At 43.9% G+C, this 21,781-nt stretch overlaps 1 protein-coding gene across 6 annotated transcripts in view; it reads left to right on the plus strand.

The window, feature by feature from the left end:
- The window catches only part of DZIP1 (DAZ interacting zinc finger protein 1), a 55,304-nt gene that overhangs the window by 22,135 nt on the left and 11,388 nt on the right, over positions 1-21,781 (plus strand). For 5 of the 6 annotated variants that reach the window (XM_040487225.1, XM_040487230.1, XM_040487226.1 and 2 more), the window contains 6 exons: positions 2,349-2,411; positions 8,537-8,677; positions 9,127-9,175; positions 10,318-10,374; positions 12,454-12,510; positions 17,572-17,631. In XM_040487225.1, coding sequence (XP_040343159.1) covers positions 2,349-2,411; positions 8,537-8,677; positions 9,127-9,175; positions 10,318-10,374; positions 12,454-12,510; positions 17,572-17,631 — 427 coding nt within the window. The remainder of the gene's footprint in view (positions 1-2,348; positions 2,412-8,536; positions 8,678-9,126; positions 9,176-10,317; positions 10,375-12,453; positions 12,511-17,571; positions 17,632-21,781) is intronic. The other variant, XM_040487228.1, reaches the window with a different exon arrangement.

Consider the following 21,781-nt stretch of genomic DNA (forward strand, 5'->3'; position numbering starts at 1 on the left):
TTACCAGGAAACAAATGGAGATTAAAGTTTATGAAGTTAGGATTTTGTTGAAAAAAATATTTGCAAACGACATATTGGATAAAGGATTAGTATCCAAAAACTATAAAGAACTTACCAAACTCAACACCCGACAAACAGATAATCCAGTGAAGACATGGGCAAAAGACGTGAATAGACACTTCTCCAAAGACGACATCCAGATGGCCAACAGACACATGAAAAGATGCTAAACATCACTTATCAGGGAAATACAAATCAAAACCACACTGAGATACCACCTCATACCAGTCAGAGTGGCTCAAATTAACAACTCAGGAAACAACAGATGCTGGTGAGGATGTGGAGAAACGGAACCCTCTTGCATTGTCGGTGGGAACGCAAACTGGTGCAGCTGCTCTGGAAAACAGTGTGGAGGTTCCTCAAAAAATTAAAAATAGAACTGCCCTACGACCCAGCAATAGCACTACTAGGAATTTATCCAAAGGATACCGGAGTGCTGATGCATAGGGGCTCGTGTACCCCAATGTTTATAGCAGCGCTTTCAACAATAGCCAAGTTATGGAAAGAGCCTAAATGTCCATCAACTGATGAATGGATAAAGAAGATGTGGTTTATATATACAATGGAATACGACTTGGCAATGAGAAAGAATGAAATCTGGCCATTGGCAGCAACATGGATAGAAGTGGAGGGCATTATGCTAAGTGAAATAAGTCAGTCAGAGAAAGACAGATACATGTTTTCACTCATGTGTGGAACTTGAGAAACTTAACAGAAGACCATAGGGGAAGGGAAGGGGAAAAAATAGTTACAAACAGAGAGGGAGGCAAACCATAAGAGACTGTTAAATATAGAGAACAAACTGAGGGTTGATGGGGGAGAGGAGAAAATGGGTGATGGGCATTGAGGAGGGCACCGGTTGGGATGAGCACTGGGTGTTGTATGTAAGCGATGAACCCCGGGAATCTACCTCCCCAACCAGGAGCACACCATACACACCGTGTGTTAGCCAACTTGACAATAAATTATATTAAAAAATATATACATATCTCCCCGGCCATTGGCCTTCCACCGTGCAGCCAGGCCGGCCACATCACTGTCCTGTCTTATCCTCCCACGGCTCCCCATTCTTCACAGAGCCAAGTCTGGAATCCTCAACCAGCAGCCAGAGTCCCTGAGGATCTGGACCCTGTGGTATCTCGCACCGTTCTCGGCTTTACCTCAACGCTCCCAGCTGCACCAAACAGCTCATGGGTCCCAGGAGACAGCATTCTGTGGTTCTGCTTTTGCCCTTGTGGCTTTCTTTGTCACACACCTCTCAGTCTTCAGGACCTGCGGCTTAATTCTTCAGCTGAGGCAGCACCTCTTCTAGAGAGTTCTCCTGGACCTTTGGGCTATTGCATTTGGGTAGTTCCCTCAAGCAGAGGTCCTGAGAAGGTTGCTCACATGCACATTATGGGGGGGGCTGTCTGTTGTTAGGTCCACTTTCCTCCTATTCAAGGCAGAGTGTGTCCCTCAGTCCTCGCCCAGCTGGCCACGACAGCCCAGCAAGGCCCCTGGCATGTGGTAGGGGACCGCGAATTGTGTCTTCTATTGAACTGTTGACAGTTGCTCCCCGTGAGCTGGGCTCAGGAATTGAAGGACCAATTATGAATCCCAATGTCCCACCTAAAATTCTTTTGTTTCCTTCCTGTGAGCTGTGTTGTCAGAAACACCAGAAGCCTTGGTGTTTCTTGGGGCACCTGGGAGAATCAGTCGGTTGAGTACCTGACTTTGGCTCAGGTCATGATCTCACAGTTCGTGGGTTCAAGCCCCGCATTGGGCTTTGTGCTGATAGCACAGAGCCAACTTCGGATTCTCTGTCTCCCTCCCACTTTCTCTGCCCCTCCCCATCTTGCACTCTCTCTCTCTTAAAGATAAATAAATAAACATTAAAAAAAAAAAAAAGAAACCCTGGTGTTTCCTTTTAGCTCCTTCAACTGCCAAACTAGCACCTATTTTTGAAAACAAAATTTTATTGGAACACAGCTATGCCCACCCATTTATGTATTATCTAGTGGATATTCTCCTACTGCTGGTAGTGGTGACTGAGTCCTTTGGCCCCAGAGCCTAAAGTATTTACTATTAGTCCCTTAAGAGAAAATGTTTGCTGACCCCTGCCTTAGAGTTTAAGATGATAACCACGTGCAAATGTATTTAGACACTTTTGAGCGTCTATAATCTAAAAAATGCTTGCTAAAATTTTACCAAGTAGGTAGTTGGGTTCCAGAGGTACTCGCTACAAAGGAAGCTTCCATTTTGAGTCAATTTTATTGCACATAAATTACTGTTGTTTTACTGTGTCATAGGAAAGCAAGTGGACCGCCCGAGTTCAAGCTCTTCATCAAGAACACAAGAAAGAGAAGGGTCGGGTAAGACTAAGAAGCCAGGGTCTGTCGGTGGGTCATTTTTTTAAAGAATATATGTTTTTTCTCTACAGCAAAGGTAGTGTTTGTCTACTTAACAAATTTTATGGAGAAATGTGTGACAGAAATGAAAATTACTTATAATTTCGACACCAACGATAACCACTGCTAACTACTTTGTTGTAACTTCTTTTGGTCTGTTTTCTGTGCCATAAATGTAGCATTTCTGTACGTTTTGAAACCCATACTTAGGGTCTTACAAATTTTGAATCATGTTTTATCACTGTGTACGCTTCTCGCTTAATAGATTGTAAACTTTCTTCTCGCTTTTTGGGGATTTGTTTTTTTAACATTCTTGTGTGTGTGTGTTTTTTAATTGTTTATTTGCTTTTGAGAGAGAAAGAGAGACAGAGAACGAGCAGAGGAGGGGCAGAGAGAGAGGGAGACACAGGGTCTGAAACAGGCTCCAGGCTCTGTACTGTCAGCACAGAGCCTGATGCGGGGCTCAAACCCATGAACCATAAAATCATGACCTGAGCCGAAGTCTCAACCAACTGAGCCACCCAGGCTCCCCAGTATTCTTGTGTTTTTAAAAATATTCTTCAAAATCATAATTTTTGTAATGGCTATAGAATGATCTTGTGGATGTATCATAAGTTATTATTAATTATTCCTTTATTGCTGAACCCATCGTTTCTGATTTTTTCACATTGCACATCAGTAGTCTAAATAATCTTTAATTTTATTAAAGATAATTTAATGTGGGGCACCTGGGTGGCTCAGTCAGTTGAGTGTCCGACTTCGGCTCAGGTCATGATCTCACGGTCCGTGAGTTCAAGCCCCGCGTTGGGCTCTGTGCTGACAGCTCAGAGCCTGGAGCCCGTTTCGGATTCTGTGTCTCCCTCTCTCTCTGCCCCTCCCCTGTTCATGCTCTGTCTCTCTCTGTCTCAAAAATAAATAAACATTAAAAAAATTTTTTTTTAAATAAAGATAATTTAATGTGAACAATTCTTCCATTTTAGTGAAAACAGTTTGATTATCATACTGCCTTTCAACTGAGTACATCCCAAATTTAAGCATTATTGCACTGGTGCAGAAAATCTAAAGTACTTTTATTTGAGACAGGAAAACTTGGATGTATCTTTTCACTTCATATGTACGTTGTAGCCCTATGTCTGCTGTGTCTTTGTCAGCTCGGCTGCTATAACAAAATACGGTAGACTGGGTGGCTTACAAACAACAGATATTTATTTCTCATAGTTCTGGGGCTCTAGGGATTGAGCAGAGAGTTTGTTAAAGTGAGGTCGTGGCTGCGTGTAGGTGTAAAGCCCATGTTGATTTCTCCAGCCTAAACTACCCTCTGAGCTCCGGATGAGATAGCCAGCTTTGTACTTGGTATCTCCTCGGGCTTCCCAGGTGTCATATGTCTCAGATGAGGTGCTCGGGCTCGTCCCCAGATGTGGTTTTCTGTTGTTTGGTGGCATCCTGGTCTGAGCAGTCAGGAGCACGCCTTGAGCCCGTGTCTCCCTCAGCACCCAGCACAGGGGTATCAGCAGGGCCTGCTGCGTGTCTCATATCCACATTCTTCTGTCCATTTCTATTGCTCCTGCCCTCCACCAAGCCCCCGCCATTTCGAAGAGGACCCTGTAACTGGTCTCCCAGTTCCAACCTTCCCTTTTCCCAGTTTGCTTTCCAAGGAGCAGACAGGACCATCTGGCTGCTGGCTACCACCTGCCACCTCATCCTGGATCCTCTCTCTGAACCTACACTTTCTGACCACAATCGCCTTCGGGACACTTGTAGAACATGCCAGCCTTTTTCTCTTCACACATGCTCTTTGCTGCCGGGACATCCTTCCATTTGCTCTTCACGTGGCTGTCCTTCCCCTCTGTATTAGTGTTCTGTGCCTCGTAGCAAATTACCAGCAATTCGTCTTCTCCGAGTGTCCGTGAGCACAGGCCTGGTGGTGCCCTGTGCTCGGAGTCTCACAGCCGCATTCGGGACGTGGGCTTGGCTGCTTTCTCATCTGGGGCTCAGGGTCATTCCAGGCCCGTTCAGGTTATGGGCAATATGCAGCTCCTTAGGGTTAACAGTAGGATCAGGACCCTTAGTTCCACAGCTCACTACCCGGCTGTTGACTTCTTCAAGGCCAGCAGGAGAGAGGCGCTCGCCTGACTAAGGCCCGTGCAGGATAATCTCCCTTTGCATTAACTCAGAGTCAGCAGATTAGGGACTCAAAAAAAAATTTTTTTTAATGTTTATTTTTGAGAGAGAGACAGAGGGAGCCTGAGCAGAGGAGGGGCAGAGAGAGAGGGAGACACAGAATCCAAAGGAAACTCCAGGCTCTGAGCTGTGAGCATAGAGCCCAACGTGGGGCTCAAACTAATGAGCCATGCGTGAGATCATGACCTGACCCAAAGTCGGACACTTAACCTGCTGAGCCACCCAGGCATCTCAGACTGGGGGCTTTAAATGTATCTGCTAAGTCTCTTCACGTTTGCTGTCTTGTGTTGGTTAGAAGCACATCTCAGACTCCAACCAGCCCATGTCTTCGAGTCTGCTCTTGCTGCTATAACAAAATACCATAGACTGGGTGGCTTTAAACAAGGGACGTTTATTTCTCACTGTTCTGGAGGCTGAGAAGTTGCACAGTCAGGGGGCCGGCTCAGTTCCTGGTAAGAGCCCTGTTGCAGATGCCTTCTCGCTGTGTCTTCACGGGGCAGGGAGAGAGCAAGAGAAAGCTCTCTGGTTTCTCTTAAGAGCACTAATCCCATCATGAGGACCCTACCCTAATTCATCCAAACCTAATCACCTCCCAAAGGCCCCACCTCCTAATACATCACGTGGGGGATTAGGGCTTCGACACAGGAATGGAGGGGCAGAGGGGTGCACAAACATTCAGTTCATAACTCCACCAAGAGAAAGGTTTTACGCAGGGCGTGTAGTCTGGGGGTACGAACTTGAGTACCATTTAGAATTCAGCCCCCCTCTGGCCTTGGCTTACAAGTCATCTGACACCATCTAAGTAGGTAGCCTCCTCCCTTACGGTTCCCATCATGTCACAAGTGTAACTCTGATTGCTGTTTCACATAGTTAGATTATTTATTCATTTGTTTACTGTCTCTGATCGGATCACTAGCCCTGAGAGGGAGGGACTCTGTCTATCTGGTTCTCTGTTGTATTCCCAACGTTGACTAACCTAAAGTGTGATTGGCATTCATTAAATATTTGCCGAATGAATGTGGAAGGTTGCTAGTCGGCCAACAAGGAGATCATTCAACCTTGTTATGGATGGAGGAATGCTGATTGGAGGGGTCAGAAGAGCAGGGTTGAAAGAGTCATCTGTTGGTATGAGCACAGGCCCCTGGTATGAACCCGGGCCCCCTTAAACTCAAGGCCATGCTGGTCTACCTTGTTGCCCTGCTCACCTGTCATGCTTCAGGCACTGAGCCAGCTTGAGAGAAGAGGCAGTGACAACTTAGAGCGGTTGCTTTTCTGGGAGAATGTTCTAGCTTCCCTTCAAGATGCTCTAAGGTAGTAGTAGTTCCTAACCAGGACGTACTTCAGCATGACCAGAGGCTCTTTCCCAAAATACTCTTGCCCAGCTCCACTCAGTGAGATTCTGATTTAGTCTAGGATGGTTTCTGTTTTGGATCCATGGTTTGAACAACTGCTCTTATGATTTGAGGTTCAACTCTTGTCCTTCAGGACGTCTTACAGCGTTGGTATCTAGGGACAGAATTCAGGCCTCCTTACAAATGCGGATGGTGTTTAGTCCTTGCTCCTTTAAAGCCTCCTGTGCTCCAGACCATTGTAGGAGTTCCGGTGGCCCTCCGGCCAGAATAGAGTGCAGGTTGCAGATTTGTACTCTTGGCCACTGCGAGGCGTGATGGAAAGATGGACTGTTGGTGGTTTGGTGGAGGGAGGAGAGGCCTTCCCTGGTTCCGAGTAAGCTGAGCTGCCCCAAGTATTGGGAGTGTGGAGTGTCTGTGTTGCCGCTAGGCTACGCTGCTCCATTGTCTGTTGGTTTTGCCTGTTCAGAAGCTGCTTTTCTCCTTCCTTAACTTCTCTTAAACCCTAACAGAGGGGAGAATTCAATCAGGTTTAGTAATCTCTGCCTGAGACCTAACTATTAATTATTCCACATGATTGCTGCCTACTGTTCCTACAATGCACATATTGTATTTCTCTGTTTAAGGGAAGTTGTGATTGCCAACTTTTTATTGCTTTACCTAGGCCTCTTGGCAGCTCTTTGTTTTTTTTTTTTTTTAAATAACATTGGTAGGAGTTCAAAGGGAGTCACAGATAAACGATGGCATGCGCTTTTGACCCGACAGAAGACTGTAGAGCTTGGGAGGTTGTATGGTGGTCACGTAACAAAAGGAAAGGAGGACAGAGTACTGTGTTCTGGTAGAGAAAAGAGCATAGTACTTGGAAAGGTAGGAGGTCACAAGAAATGGGCTCAAGAGCTCCAACTTTCTGAAATAATCTGTGGCTGTCCCTTGCTTAGACTGTTCTCTCAGCAAACTCTTTTCTGGGCTTTTCTAGTCCATTCTCAATTCCGATATCAAAATGTTGCCAACCCTTAGCTTGTCCTGTGTCTCCATCTTCTGGGAGTCTGGATGGACTCTACATGTTGTTGATCAGAAACCCCTACCCAGACCCCTGGACATTTTCACTGGCTTTTCCTTCTATTTTCCAGCTCAGCATTTCCCAGACTGCTTTGGGGCACTCTCCTCATGGTCTGTAGAAAATGTGGGGAAGGTTGTTGGCAGTGTTCTCCTGGGGGAGGTTCTTGGCATCCGCTAGGACACGAAAGGTTCTTCTTCATCCTCACTCAGGAAACCTTTTCCACTTGGTTCAACCCAGTGCTTGTCTCACCTCCTCTGGGCACAGAGCACTCCAGTGGGAAGACCCTGCAATGTATTGAGAGAGAGCATTAACTTGTTGTTGTTGTTTTAAATGTAAATAGATTTTTTTAGAGCAGTTTTAAGTTCACAGCAACACTGAGCAGAAAGCACAGAACGTTCCCAAATACCCCTTCCCCCCTCTATACGCACAGCCTCCCCCGTTATCAACATCCCGCACCACGGTGGTACCTGTGTTGGAATTGCTGGGCCTACATTAACAAATCATTGTTACCCGAAGTCCATAGTTCACATTAGGGTTTACTCCTGGTATCGTACTTTCTATTTCTATAGATTTTGACAAGTGTCAAATGACATGTAGCCACTGTTATAGCATCATACAGAATGGTTTCACTGCCCTAAAAATTCTCTGTGCTCTATTCATCCCACCCTCAACCCCTGATTTAAAAAGCCAAGCAAGTTGGGAAATGCTGCTTTAGACGCTCTTTGTATTTCTCCTAGGCACACTCACCGGCCCCCTTTCTTTGGTCTACACAGCCCTCTCCATTTCCAGGGTGTAGGCTTGGAATGTCCTTAGCTCCATGGACCCATGTGTTTTTCCCCTCTGTTTAATGAGTAGTGAAATTGCTTTAATAATCTTTACCTAAATTATTGAAAACAAATTCTTCCTGAAGGTTTTTATGTCCAGTATATGATTCCATTTCCTGAAATGAAATCTCTGAAGATGAATCTGTTTATGAATCTTTGGATCTTTCTGTTCTCTGTGTCCTTCCCACGCTCCTCCCTCCTTCCACCTTCCTTTTCTCAGCGAATATTTATTGGGAACCTGCCAAGGGCCCGAAATGGTACTTGATCATTGGACATATGAATAATTAAGGTGGACTCTCCACCCCAGGCACATGTGGACGCCTGAGGGTTCAGGACCGCATTGGGTTGCAGCCACTCTGTGGGGCGGGGTGGGGGGGCCCTGACCTTTTATCAGTGCTCATTCCTGTGGTATTGCATGCGATGTGCTCAGGTGCACACAGCTGTTCACGCTATCAGTGTTGTGTGTCGTGGGTCACAAGCTCCCCAGGAACAGAGATGAAGCCCTCATACAGCCAAGGCCATGGTATACAGTACCCAGAGATGGATTCAGTGACTTGACGTGCACAGATAACCTAAGGCCAGCAAAGAGCCACAGGGTGTATACATACAAACCGCAGAATGGAGACATTTCACATACAGTTTGCAGACCGATGCCTTGATTTTTTTTTTTTCCAGCTCTTGTCACATATAGAGAAACTTCGAACCTCCATGATAGACGATCTAAATGCAAGTAATGTTTTCTACAAGAAAAGGATAGAAGATCTAGGGCAGAGACTCCAGGAACAGAATGAACTGATTATCACGCAGAGACAACAGGTATTTGGGGCTATATATTGGCACTGTTTTTCCTTAAGTAGCACAATTTATCTAAGAACATTTTGTTTTATTTTAGAGCATTTGTAAGTTGGATAAGATAAAGGAGGTAGGATATTTTCTTCCATATGGTTGTTTGTAAAAGCACATCCAATAGTTTTTTTCAAGGCATTTTCAAAAACCTGTAAAGAACAAGCAGATTTATTCAATTGGAATTTAGAATAAATTTGAAGAGAAGAATTTCTCTTCGTGATTACTTTGAGAAGAAGCCCAATCCAAATGCTGCTTCTATAAAACTTTTGCCTTCATGTCTTTAAAGTCCATTTGTCCTCTGTCTTTGGGGGATTTCATGACAAAAGTTAATTTGCTAAGTACAGTTATCTTGTCCATTATCTAGCATGTCCCTATCCGGTTTCAAACATGAATCGTTAGAAAACTGTTTTTCATTGCAGATTAAAGAGTTTACCAGTAGACCATTAAACACTGTCAGTGAACCCAAAGGTGAGTGGACCAGGATCCCAGTGTTGGAGGCAAGGTGGGCCTCCCTAACCGTGCACCAGTCATCAGAAGAATGTGGGGTCCCGATGGTTGACAGGCACTAAGATGACATTCCTTTGGTGACTTTAATTTTAGCGATCTGTTACTGAGATCCAGAAAGTTGAAGAATTTTAAATACCTAGACTGTTGTTGAATGGCCTTATATACTTTTTATCAGAATACTGTTATGCACAAAATACATCCTTAGTAACCATACCTCTGGACTGATGTGCCATAAGGTGAATTTACAGTTAAAAGCAAAAGGTCTAGAGACAGACTGGGCTCAGCGCCCATCTCCGGCATTGTGCGGCTCTGTGAGTCTCTGCCTCAGTTTCCTCAGCTCTAAAGTTGAAGAGTTAGCTACATCATAGTCTTGTTATGAGGATTACATGGGAGAGCATATATAAAGTGCACCTGTTAAACACTGGCAACAACTATTGTTAATGACCCTAACCTCAGTTTCTCTAAAGTACTGGAGAGGCTTCCTGTGTCATTCTCAGCCATGGCAGTTGGAGATTAAAGATTTATTCTAGGCACAGTTGGGGCACAGATAATCCCCGTCTCATTCAGGAGCGAGTCTAGAAGGGATGCTGGAGCCAGAAGTGCAGGGTTTCCTGATAAAGTGTAAAATTTACCTTTGTCTGGACCCCTTTCAAATAATCCAAGTTCCTGCTTGTCTCAGGTTGTTAAAGGGATACTGTCTGCTTGAGGAGCACAGGTTGGGGATTGGTAATGGGTGCATGAGCTACATTTCCTCCTTGAATCTGGGGGTCCTGGGGGTCCATTGACCTACATACTTGGTTCCCTCTTGTTTTGAGATAAAGCTTTGGGAAGGGCTATTGTCCCCTATAACTTCTCTTCAAATGGTGAGAGTCCAGGTAGTGAGCAATACCTATATAATTACTTAGCATAAATATTTGACTGACCATAATTTTAGGAAGAAGTTTTATAAGGACTTATGTTAAACACCTTTACTCCGTTGGATGAGTGACTATATGTTGGTAAATTTTTTTTTTCCTGAGGGAAAAGATTAGTATAAGGGCTGGCAAAATATGACCCATAGCTTGTGATTTTTGTTATTAATTAATTAACTTTTTTTATTTCAGGGAATCCTTTAACCTGGCAAACATTCGAATCTAAGCCAACTGCCCCAGCTGTATCTAGTAAGTTTCTATAATAGCCTCAGGGTTCAAAAGATACTTTAATAATGCTAAACCAATACATGACTTATTATTTTTAGAGACTCTTCTTTGAAAACCAGTGTGTTTGGAGAGTATATAATAATCTATTTTGATTCCTGGCTTTGACCTAGTTCTAAAACCCAAGACAAGACTGTAAATATCTATGTAATTTTGTGGTGATTTTGGTTAGCCATACCTAACCTATTATTTGTCGGGTCTGTTCTCTGTGTCCTTCCCACGCTTGTACTTGTGGGTTTACAATGTGACTGTGTGGGGCGGCCGCCACCTTTGGCATCGCTGAGGGTCAGTGCTACAGGCTTTGACCTGGTGTTCCGTCAATCACTCACTTGAGGAGGGCTCGGCAAGTCTGTCTTCCGGAAACATCAGGGTTTGTCTATAATCCACAAAGACATAATCTAAAGAGTTTAGAAACGGAAAGATTGTTTTCCTAATAATAGTTAAACAGTTGAAATAGTCTTATTATTCTTTTAGTCCATTCAGGAAAGTGTAAGGATGGAGGAAGCAAGGGTGATCCTGGACAAGAGAGGACGTGCGTGCAAACAGGGATCAGAATACCAGGGAAGGGGTCAGGCTGAGGCTAGGCGCTGAGTGACGGTACCATTCATATGGGCCCAGGACAGTAGTGATGAGCATGTTTGGGAATTTGGCACAATTGACTGGGAAATGCTAATGGTTTTCACCGCTCAGTCTTCTTAAATGCTTCTGGAGGCCTCTCGATGTTACTTCTGCAAGCAGAAGAGGTTGAGAAGTGCTGAGGAGGGAAGGACAGGTTAGTGCCAAGAGTGGGGTTGAGGGGATGGTAAAGGCTGGGCTTACATCTTATGGAAAAAAATGCATTTTGTAGAAGGATGACAAGGTTAAAAGGCATTAAATTGTTATTGTTCATACTTTGTACTTGGCACAATATTGGAACAATCTTTTGTTCCAATAAAACTTTATTTACAAAGACAGATGGTGGACCAGTATGTTCCATGGGTTTTACTTTTGCAAACCTTGATCTAGATTATAAAAGTTGCAAATGGCTTTCAGGGTCTTTTTTCTAGGGTCTGTGTGTGTAATTTACACACAGCTAGGAGTTGAACACTTTCACCAGTGGCCGTTGTAAAGACAAAAATGTATGCCCATGGAGGAAGCTAAGGTTTGTGGCCAGTATTTTTCAGAGTAGGATTAGAATTAAAGATCTATCGTAATAAGCTAGTGGAAGAGAAAACTAACAGACAAATACATAGTCCAGAGAGGAACCTCAGGTAAGAATTGTCAAATATTGGAAGGGAGGCTGTGGAATCTAATTTTCTGACGATATTTTAAAAGTAGAAAGCATTTAGTCTTACTTGAATCAGACTTCTCTTTAGGCTTTGACTGAGTTAATGCCTTCTCACAATGTGTTCCAGCCGAGTGATTGGATTTTTAAAATTGATTTATTGTACATGAACGTTCATACCAGCATTATTCACAACAGCCAAAAAGTAGAAACACCCAAATGCCCATCATCTAATGAATAGATATATAAAATGTGGTCAGTCCATACAGTGGAATTGGCTGATGCTAACATGCTATGTGCAACATAGATGAACTTTGAAAATGTGGTGTGGTGTTAAGTGAAAGAAGCCATTTACAAAGGACCACAATGTTTGAGTCCATTTTATATGAAATGCCCCGAAATGAGGCAAATCCACAGAGACGGAAAGTAGATCAGTGCTTGTCAGGGACCATGGGTAGGAAGAAATGGGGAGTCGTGGCTAATGGATGTTTGGGCGCGTGTGATGAAGATGTTCTAACATTAGGTAGTGGTTATGGTTGTACAACTCTGAGTTCACTAAACACCACTGAATTCTGTATTTTCAAAGGGCAAACCGCATTTCAATAAAGCTGTTACAGAGAATTGGTGTAGGTTAGCTGGTGACTGTCACCTGAAACATTTGTCCCTTAGGATCTGTATATATCTTGACTTATCGGAGGAGTGCTTGATTATCATCAAGTTGAGATGCTTATGCTTTTGTTACGGGAGCCTGTGAGCTTTCTCTCTTTGTGCTGTTTCAGTGACTGCCTCAGCCCCACAGACTTTGGATGCTAAATCAAGTCTAACAATGGCACACGGTAAGTTTCAGCCAAGTCTCAGCATTTTATGTGCAGTTTCTGCCCTGAGTCAGAGAACTTATTAACTAAAAGTGCTTCTGTGGGGGTAATTATGCAAAACAAAACAGAAGACGTTTTAGCAAATGCAAAACAGTTAATAAAACTACAGCCTTCATATGTAATATTATCGTAAACTGTGAATATACCTACTAAAGTCATAAAGTAAAACCTGTATATGTTGCTGGACTCACCAGCAGAGATTTTTAACTTTGAGTAGTACTTTGATTATGTGTGATTTCGGGTGGAAAGTAGTAGGTGTTGGGTAAGAAGGTGATTTTCTACTAGACCAGCCAACCAGCACGTGCCACAGGGCATGTGTGACTGTTTTTGTAACTTTCAGTGTGGCAGCAAATCACCTTTTTTAAACAAACAGTTTCAGCGATTGGTTGGAAAAATCTAGAAAAGACATGTGACGGAAACCAAAGGGAAAAGTAGGAACCACTGGTGGAAATCACTGCCAGGAGTCCATTCTTGGACCAGGGGCACAAGGATGATAATTGTTAATCACACGATCCAATAGATAGGGTGAATTTTTGTAGCCATATTTTATTTTTATACTATTAAAGTGTTTACAGTCTTTGCAAGCATGTTTTTAGTGCATTGTTTTCCTGTGGTCACCTGTGTATTAACTGAATTAAAATGGGAGAGGAATCAACTTTTTTCTGTTATCTACAAATGCTTCTGGAATGTAAATGATTACTTCATTGCATTTTAGTTAGACTTAAATCCATGGTCAGTCATATCAGACTTTGTGTCTTCAGAAGTGTTGTGGTTCATACGATCGTGGCCTTTTGTAATTATCTCTTTGCTCACTGATGGACTCATGAAGTGTTTATTGCCCCTCACTTTTTTTTTCCGAAGGTCATTTCAGGAAGAACAATACCCTTGAGCATATGTGTTCACACTATGTGATGCATAAATTCCCTACTTAGTGGGTGTTATTATTGGCAAGTGTTTATAGAACACTCGGGTTTTCTCCCTCTGGGCCAGTGAAAGAGATAAAATGTATGTTGCATCTATGTAAATTTGCTTTAATATTGAATAGACAAGAAAATTTCCCCTGGCAATTGCTCTCTACTCGTATTCTTTATCTTGGGTCTAAAATCTCTGTCTTGCCTTCTTTTTCAGGGTTGATTTTTATAATGCATTGCTGACTGCTTCTCTGTACTTTCACAGCGTGCTATAGTTTCTTCTTCTGTCTTTTGTTACTTTGTTATCATTAGCCTTTTGTGTGACAGTGTCTGAGGTCTACATTTTCTTTGTTAAAACAAAAAATATAAATATTTTTGGCACCCCTATAGTAAGTATGGTTAGTATTTTGGACCCCTATATTAAGTATGTAAGTAAGTAAGTAAGCTGTCTGGAGTTAATTCAAGAGTCCTGACAAATCCATCAGTTTCAAAGCACTGTGTTCCTTATGGACTTTGCCCTGATTGGAGCTGGACTGCATGAACCAGCCATGCCCCCTTGTTGGCATCTGCTGGGATTAAAATGCTAGTTTTAAATGCCAGCCAGACCTGGCATGAGGCCTGCAGTCTTTGGATTGGGATCTGAGCTGATTTGTGAGCATCTCAATGGGCAGGAGCAAGGAGGAGGCTAGTACGGGGGCCCACTGACCTGCCCCCCACCCCCAGCCATGGCAGTGTCCCCAGCGGTAGGGGTGGGGGAGGGGGCAGGGAGAGTAAGTCTGTATTGCATAACATTATTTAGCCCGATTACGTCTCAGTCTTTCCTTTTCCATCTCAGAGCTTGATGAGGTTCTTTACTGTGAGAAATGTCGTGATTACTCCCTGTCTTAGGTTGGAGATCTGCAGGTGGGAGGTTATTGGGCAGTGCTCTTGGACAACCCCCGTGAGAGAAGACGTGGGTGGAAGGGGACGCCGAACCCAGATACAGCTGCAGTGAAGGCCTCGTCAGATCTCACCGGGGGTTTAGAGCTGGGATGGGCAGTTCAGAATTTTCCTGGATCGAGCGATCAGTTACAAGATGTGGGCTGTCCCAGAGAGGAGGCAGGGGTGTAGGCCACTCCTTTCAGCCAAGACAAAGCAAAAAATAGAAGCAAAAGGTAACAGGAACACACTAGATGTGAATTAATGGTGCAGATGAATTATTTGGCTGAGCATAGAGTATGCAGAAGAGATTTGAAGGAAGTAAGGTTGGTTGAGACTGTTCATGGCAAGCGCCGTGTGCCAGACTATAGCTGTTCAGGCCGTTCTTGTGACATTATATAGCTTCTGAATGTTCTTGAGGCTGGGTGTGGCCAGACTTGGAGGGCTAAGCTTGCGGAAGCTTAGCCTGACCAGAGTGTATTCGAAGAATCAGAGCTGGAGAGACCAGCTGGGGCTCGAGTAGTGGTCTACAGGAGATTCTTCACCTAGGAATTGGGGTTGAGGTTTTGAAACAAGAGGGAGCAGACATACCAGCCATTCCTGGGAACTGGTGGAAAGGTACAGGTGCAGATGGTTCAGGTGAGGATGAGGGAAGGGTTAAGAACACGATGAGCTCACGGAGACTGTGCTATTTAGAGGACTCTGGGAGACAGATGCAGCCATTGCCAGTGGGAAGGCACATGGCTTCGTGGCCAAGAGCCTAGACTTTGAAGGGAAGCAGACAGTCTGGATTCATAGTTGACTCAGGAAGCCGTAGGTTTGGGTTTCCCTGCCTGACAAATGGGGAGAGTAGTAATGGCTACTTTGGTGGGCTGTGGTGAGGATCAGGTGAAGCAGGACCTTTGGAACAGGAGCCAGTGAGCAAGCCCTGGCCAAACGTTAGCTTCTGGGGTGTGGCCGACAAGTGCCAAAGGGCTGGATAGAGATCTAAGAGTCTGTCTTCTGGAGGTTATGGTAGGAGACTGACATAACAATTTTTCTGGAAGCCTCTGGAGCGTTCACAGGGGAGAGACTTCAGCTCTCACCCTGGATAGAGATCTCAAACCAGGGCAGGAGCTGGGTCGTTTGGAGGCTGGACCTGTGGCTTATAAGGCATAAGAATGGCAGGCCCTTCTCTTCACACTTGGACATCAGTCTGCTAGTTTAGGGAGCTGGGGTCTGGTGGGCCTCACTTGCTTTATTGTAGGAGCCTGGCTTCCCTCCCCTAGAACCCTGTCCTCTGCCCCACAGCAGCAAAGGTCACAGTTTTGAAGATTTATCCTGACTCCAGAGAAATAAGTCCTAAGATGATCTCTGTAATACAATGATAATAAATATGCATATGATGGTTTGGGGAGATTTTAGGGAGATTTTCCTCATAACTTTATTTTTGTCATTTTCATAAAGTATAATAAAATATATACCATGTGACTTTAAAAATTGAAATTAGCTCTCCTCCTAAAAATCCCTACTTTCAGCAGTTCAAACTAGTAAATAGTCTATTTGTGTAACTTTACTTTTTAATTTTTTTAATATTTTACTGAGATAAAATTGATCTATAACATGTATCAGGCATACACCATAATGATTTGGTAATTGTATATATTGTGAAATGATCACCACAGGGTCTAGTTAACATCCATCGCCACACATAATTACAGGATTTTTTCTTTATTTATATGACTTTAAAATCTTGCTGCTGAATGACAAATTCGAAAGCACGTTTCTAATGTTCAGCAGCCGTGGTCCATGGATATAATTAAATGCTTCTTTGTGTGATCATGTTCATTTTGAAAATTAGACTACTATTTGCAAGATTGTGTTCCAGAAGTTCATTGGAAGGTAGTTTAAAATGCATTTCTCCCAGTCAACGTTAGATAGGTTGACTTGGTTGCTGAATAAGCTATAAGAGCCTATTTATATATACTTAAGTATAACATATATGTATTTATTTGTGTATCCCTGTATGTGTGTGCATATGTTTGTAGATGCCTAAAACAGAGTACCAGAAGTACCCTTCAGCAAATTAAATCTAGAACATCAGAGTAGGGGGTATTAAATCTGAGGGAATCTGTGCAAAGCACATAGATCTGTGCCCGACAAGCTGGTGGGCTCTCAGTAATTGTTGGCAGTTACTACCCTCAAGGTCACCCACTCTGGGGTCAGGTGGTGGAATGAAATGGCCTCAGCCCTGTGGGTGCAGGTGGAGAGCTCCCTGGGGAGGTCCCTGTGGCAGTCTCCAAGCTGAAGACGAGTGAAGCACGCACTTCCTAAGCTAGATCTCTGGTTGCATTTTATCCCGTGTCTGAAACCTGACTCTGCCTGACGCCCAAACCTGACCTTCCCCAGGAAGGAACTTCCCCTCTGTTGATGGGATAGCATTTAGCTTTATCTGTGCTGCCTGTGGGTTTCCTAGTGCACAGTCACCAGGAGGCCTCATCTCCGCACCCCCCCCCCCGCACCGCCCCCCCAGGCCCTGTTCTGGGGTGGGATTGGGAACAGCCTGCCTTCACGTGCAGTCTGTCCGCAGCCTTGCCCTGGTGGCTTTCCCGGAGTGGATGCAGGTGTTGAACCGTGGTTTGGGGACACAGAGGCATATAAGGACAGGGTCTTAGTCCTCCTGCTGACCCTCGGCCACCAGTCCTCTACCATCCCGGTCCTCCCACTTAAAGGCCCCGGGGCTAGTGACAAGTGAGAATCCCAGAGCCTTGGGCATTTTCAAATATTTTTATTTTTGGAACTGAAATCCCTTCATTAATTTTCTCTTTAGCCACCCTATCAAAATACCTTATAAGGAAAGTATTTGGGAGGGGGGGTGTGGATAAGTGAAGACGACCTTTTGCAGTTGTGTCCTTGTGCCTTAAAAGAATCGCATCAGGCACGAGGTTGCTGAGTGAGAAACTGGGTGTAATTATTTGAAAATATAATTTCCTGAGAGGGGACTTGATGGAAAAGACGTGGAAAGAGAAGATATCACGAAAAAGTGACCAGCTTTAACTGACTGCCTCCATATATTTTCCCCCAGCGAATCCTGCTATTTGGGGCATGATTAAAATACTGCAGAACTATATAGGTCTCAAAGTTGTTTGCAAGGAAACTAATTTTACTTTGCTGTTGTCCTGTTTGTACTGTTCTTATTTTTCCTCATCGATAGAACAGGCATTCCCATCGCACATACTGGAACCAATAGAAGAGCTTTCAGAGGAAGAAAAAGGTAACCAAGGGCTCCATCAGGGGTCCTACCTGCCTAGAGTCTACTTAGATGCCAAAACGCAAGCCTTGAATCCGATCCAGTGGTTTTTGTCACACCGTATCAAAAGTAGGGAAGACATTTAGGTTTGGAGATTATGCTTTCAGTCTATCTGTAGTAATCTGTCATCTTACTCCTTTAACATGCTGTTATATTTTCTTTCCCCTGCGTTCCTGCGTTCTTAGCATCTGAATAAGACATTTTTGTGTCAGTCGTGTGCCCGATGATAACAAAAATATTCGTCGCACAGTAGGTATTTCTCACACCCTGGATCTGGGAAAGGAGTGGGTGAAGTACCCATTTCAAAATGATTTTAATAGCAAGAAGATCGTAATGTTTGAGTTCTCAATGTAGAATATTTAGGTGCAGAATAATATCTGTGTGGGCAAATTTGGGAGCTGTTCAAGTTTTGGGGAGATAATTAGAGCAATTGTTACTTATTCATTTGGCAGTTCTCAAAATCACTTTCTGTCCATTAATTTTGAAGTTTATGAAAAATGTTCCACATCATTAAGAGTATTTTCTATGCCAGACTTGTAGATCCTAACACCATTACATCTGAATCTGTTTATCATCATTTTCTCCTTAACAGTGATAATGCTTGACCATTTATCACCTCTTTAGGAGAAAGCAAATGGTTAATATGTATATAGATTCTGGCCTTGCCATTTGTGTTAGAGAAATAAAATTTTTTTATTAAAAATTTTTTTATCTTGGGGCGCCTGGGTGGCGCAGTCGGTTAGGCGTCCGACTTCAGCCAGGTCACGATCTCGCGGTCCGTGAGTTCGAGCCCCGCATCAGGCTCTGGGCTGATGGCTCAGAGCCTGGAGCCTGTTTCCGATTCTGTGTCTCCCTCTCTCTCTGCCCCTCCCCCGTTCATGCTCTGTCTCTCTCTGTCCCAAAAATAAATAAAAACGTTGGGAAAAAAAATTTTTTTTTATCTTTATTTTTGAGAGAGAGACACAGAGAGAGAGAGAGAGAGAGAGAGAGAGAGAGAAAGAAAGCACAAGTGGGGGAGGGGGAGAGAGAGAGGGAGACACAGAATCTGAAGCAGGCTCCAGGCTCTAGGCTCTGAGCTGTCAGCACAGAGCCCAACGCAGGGCTTGAACTCATGAAATATGAGATCATGACCTGAGCTGAAGTTGGAGGCTTAACAGACTTGAGCCACCCAGCTGCCCCGAGAATTAAAATTATATATTCCAATTTGCAAATTCTTAATAGTTGTTATAACTTCTGCTGTGTTATCTAGACAACTTTTTCCAAATTGTTTAGAAATTGAAAAGTGACTAAACCAGGCACATCTATAAAATCTATGCAATGTGTATTTTCAATTTGCTTTCAAGTAACATGCTTTCTCCCTCCTCCATGTCATTTACTGATGTCTGGAACACAAAATATCTTATTCTGTGAAGAATCTATGTAATGCATCAGGAGGTTCATAGAAAGGGTCCAAAATTTTTAAACAGGAGCCCCAAATCATATGGTTCACACTCATTTAAAAAACGAGTCAGCTAGGTTCCAAGAGGAGTCCTGCTTTGTCCACCATCACTTGGGGCCCTGCTTCCTCCCGCTGCACCCTTCTGCCTCTGTTTCTTTTAAAATTCTCTACCCAGACCATGTAGGGGGTGAGTTTGGGCGGCAAACACCGTCATTGGTTGTGTTGCCACATGCAAGGGACCCGACTGGGAAAGAAAATAATCTTTGCCACCCTCGACTGCGTTCAGACACAGCTCTAGTGGGACATAGGAAAGGGCTGCAGACCACCAGAAAGCCCTGAGTCCCAAGCACACTGTTACGGAAGCCAGGGACCCAATGAATCCTTCCAGTGCTTCCATGGGGCCAGCAGATTAATTGCCATCAATAAATTCCTCAGCTGTGCTAACATTTTGCGATGATATCTGTGCAGCTAAATTTTGGCAGTGGTTTGTTTGCAAAGCGCTGTGGCTGTTACCAAGAAGTAAGGCATGCATGACTATTTCTGCGTCCGTACTTTTTTGACAGTCCCAGAGAGGCATATTTGATCTTGCTGTCCTATAGGACGTTAGGATGTGAGGGCCAAGAGGGCTCTCAGGGGCCGTTTTATTGTTCAGAACCTCGAAACACAGGGGGATCGGGAGCTTTCTCCAAGCTATTGGGCTTCATTAGTGACGGGGCTGGAACTAAAGTCCAGGTGTTCTGCTTTCCGTAGTTTAATGCAAGGAATGAAGTGAGAGAGGCAGGCTGGTCCAGGACTGGCAGGGTGCCCCTTGGAGCAGTCTCTTTACCTCTCTGTTTTTAGTGTCTTCAGGTGAAAAATGAGACAATTAATTACTAGATTATGAAGTCCCTTCCGACTCAGAAATTCTGTTTTGGTTTTTTTTTACTGTTTGCTTTGCACTGCAATTATTTGCTCACCATGAATGCTGTGTCATTAGTCTGATATAACTGATCATTTGTGTGGGCTGTTATCCGCTGGCCACCTACCTGGGTATGCTTTACATTTAAAAAAAAATTTTTTAATGTTTATTTTTGTGAGAGAGAGGGAGAAGTAGGGGCAGAGAGAGAGGGAGACACAGAATCTAAAGCAGGATCCAGGCTCCCAGGTGTCAGCACAGAGCCCGACGCGTGGCTTCAACTCACAAACGGTGAGATCATGACCTGACCTAACGTCAGATGCTTAACCGACTGACCCAGGCACCCCATGCCTTAAATTTTTTAATGAGAGGAAATGCTGATCCTTAGAAAGTTTGTCTTACTGATCTTGTGAGTGGTATGTGCTTTAATTAAAGTCTTCAGCTGTGATTGGCTTTCAAGTGATTAATTCCACCTTTACATAAAACCTTTATGTTTTTTCTCCTGTTCATTCTATATTCTTTCTTTTGTTTCTTATCGGCCAGCTCCAGCCTTCTGAGAGTCCTTCCTACCAAGAGGTTTCTAATTATTCATAAATAAATAATCCAAGGCAAGCATCAACATATAAAGTGAATTTGAGGACAGAGGGAAATGTTTAATCTGCAGTCATTTTGGGAAACTCGGTCATCAGAATGAATTTGTCATCAGGGTTGAGAATGAACCCAGACCAATCAGCAAACAAATTCAGTTCACTTGACCCCAGTCCTGGAGCAGACAGAGCCTGGAGCCTCTCTGGCTGCGCTTGTCTTCAGTTCCTTTTATATCCTGGATACTGACCCCAAAATTACCTTTGTGTAAACAGGGCAAGAGGTGTGTCTGTTTCAGTGGTAGCGCCATGACTCCCAGGTCATCTCTTGGTACCTCTTCTCATTTTAGCCCTAGATATTTGTGCACTTGATGGCCAACTAGCAGCCAAAGCCAACAACACGGCCATGGCTGCAGCTGGATTTTGGTGCATTATCTCTGGATTTTGATGCGTTATCCATTCCTAGGATAGAAGTGCTTTTTTGTTTGTTTATTTTTGAAAGAGAGGGGGAGAGAGAGAGAGAGAGAGAGAGAGAGGGAGAGACAATGTGAGCAGGGGAGGGGCAGAGAGAGAGGGAGACACAGTATCTGAAACAGGCTCCAGGTTCTGAGCTGTCAGCACAGAGCCCAACACTGGGCTCCAATTCACAGACCAGACTGTGAGATTATGATTTGAGCTGAAGTCAAACGCTTAACCGCTTAACCAACTGAGCCACCCAGGCGTCCCAGAAGTGCTTTTTTTTTTTTTTTTTTTTTAAGGTGGCCCTAGGATACGGGAAAACATTGGTGGGAAAACAGCATGAATACTGAGAATATAAAATTTGAAATTACTTCTGACTTGTATTAATAAATAATCTTACAAAATTTCATAATTTCAGTTTAGCAAGCCGCAGTACCAAAGTATAGCAAAGCATTATCATGCAGGACCTTTCCTTCTATTTAATGTACATATCATCATTTGACTGATTTTGCCCTCAACAAAACCAGTTATTAATGAGCAGAAATATTCTTTACCAGCTGGAATCGCACTAAGGTTTAGAGAACATCTGAACCACAGAGCGTTTTGTTGAGGGTCTTCTGTCAATCTGAGTGCTGTGGGTCCCTACACTTCCCATGGACTGAGGTGGGGGAGGGAAGAATGGGTGTATCTGGAGCCCCTGGAGCCCCAGACCCACTAGATGCTGGCATCTGGTGCTAC

The sequence above is a fragment of the Herpailurus yagouaroundi genome, unplaced genomic scaffold, assembly GCF_014898765.1.
Source record: "Herpailurus yagouaroundi ecotype Mexico unplaced genomic scaffold, PumYag 164, whole genome shotgun sequence".
Lineage (NCBI taxonomy): Eukaryota > Metazoa > Chordata > Mammalia > Carnivora > Felidae > Herpailurus > Herpailurus yagouaroundi.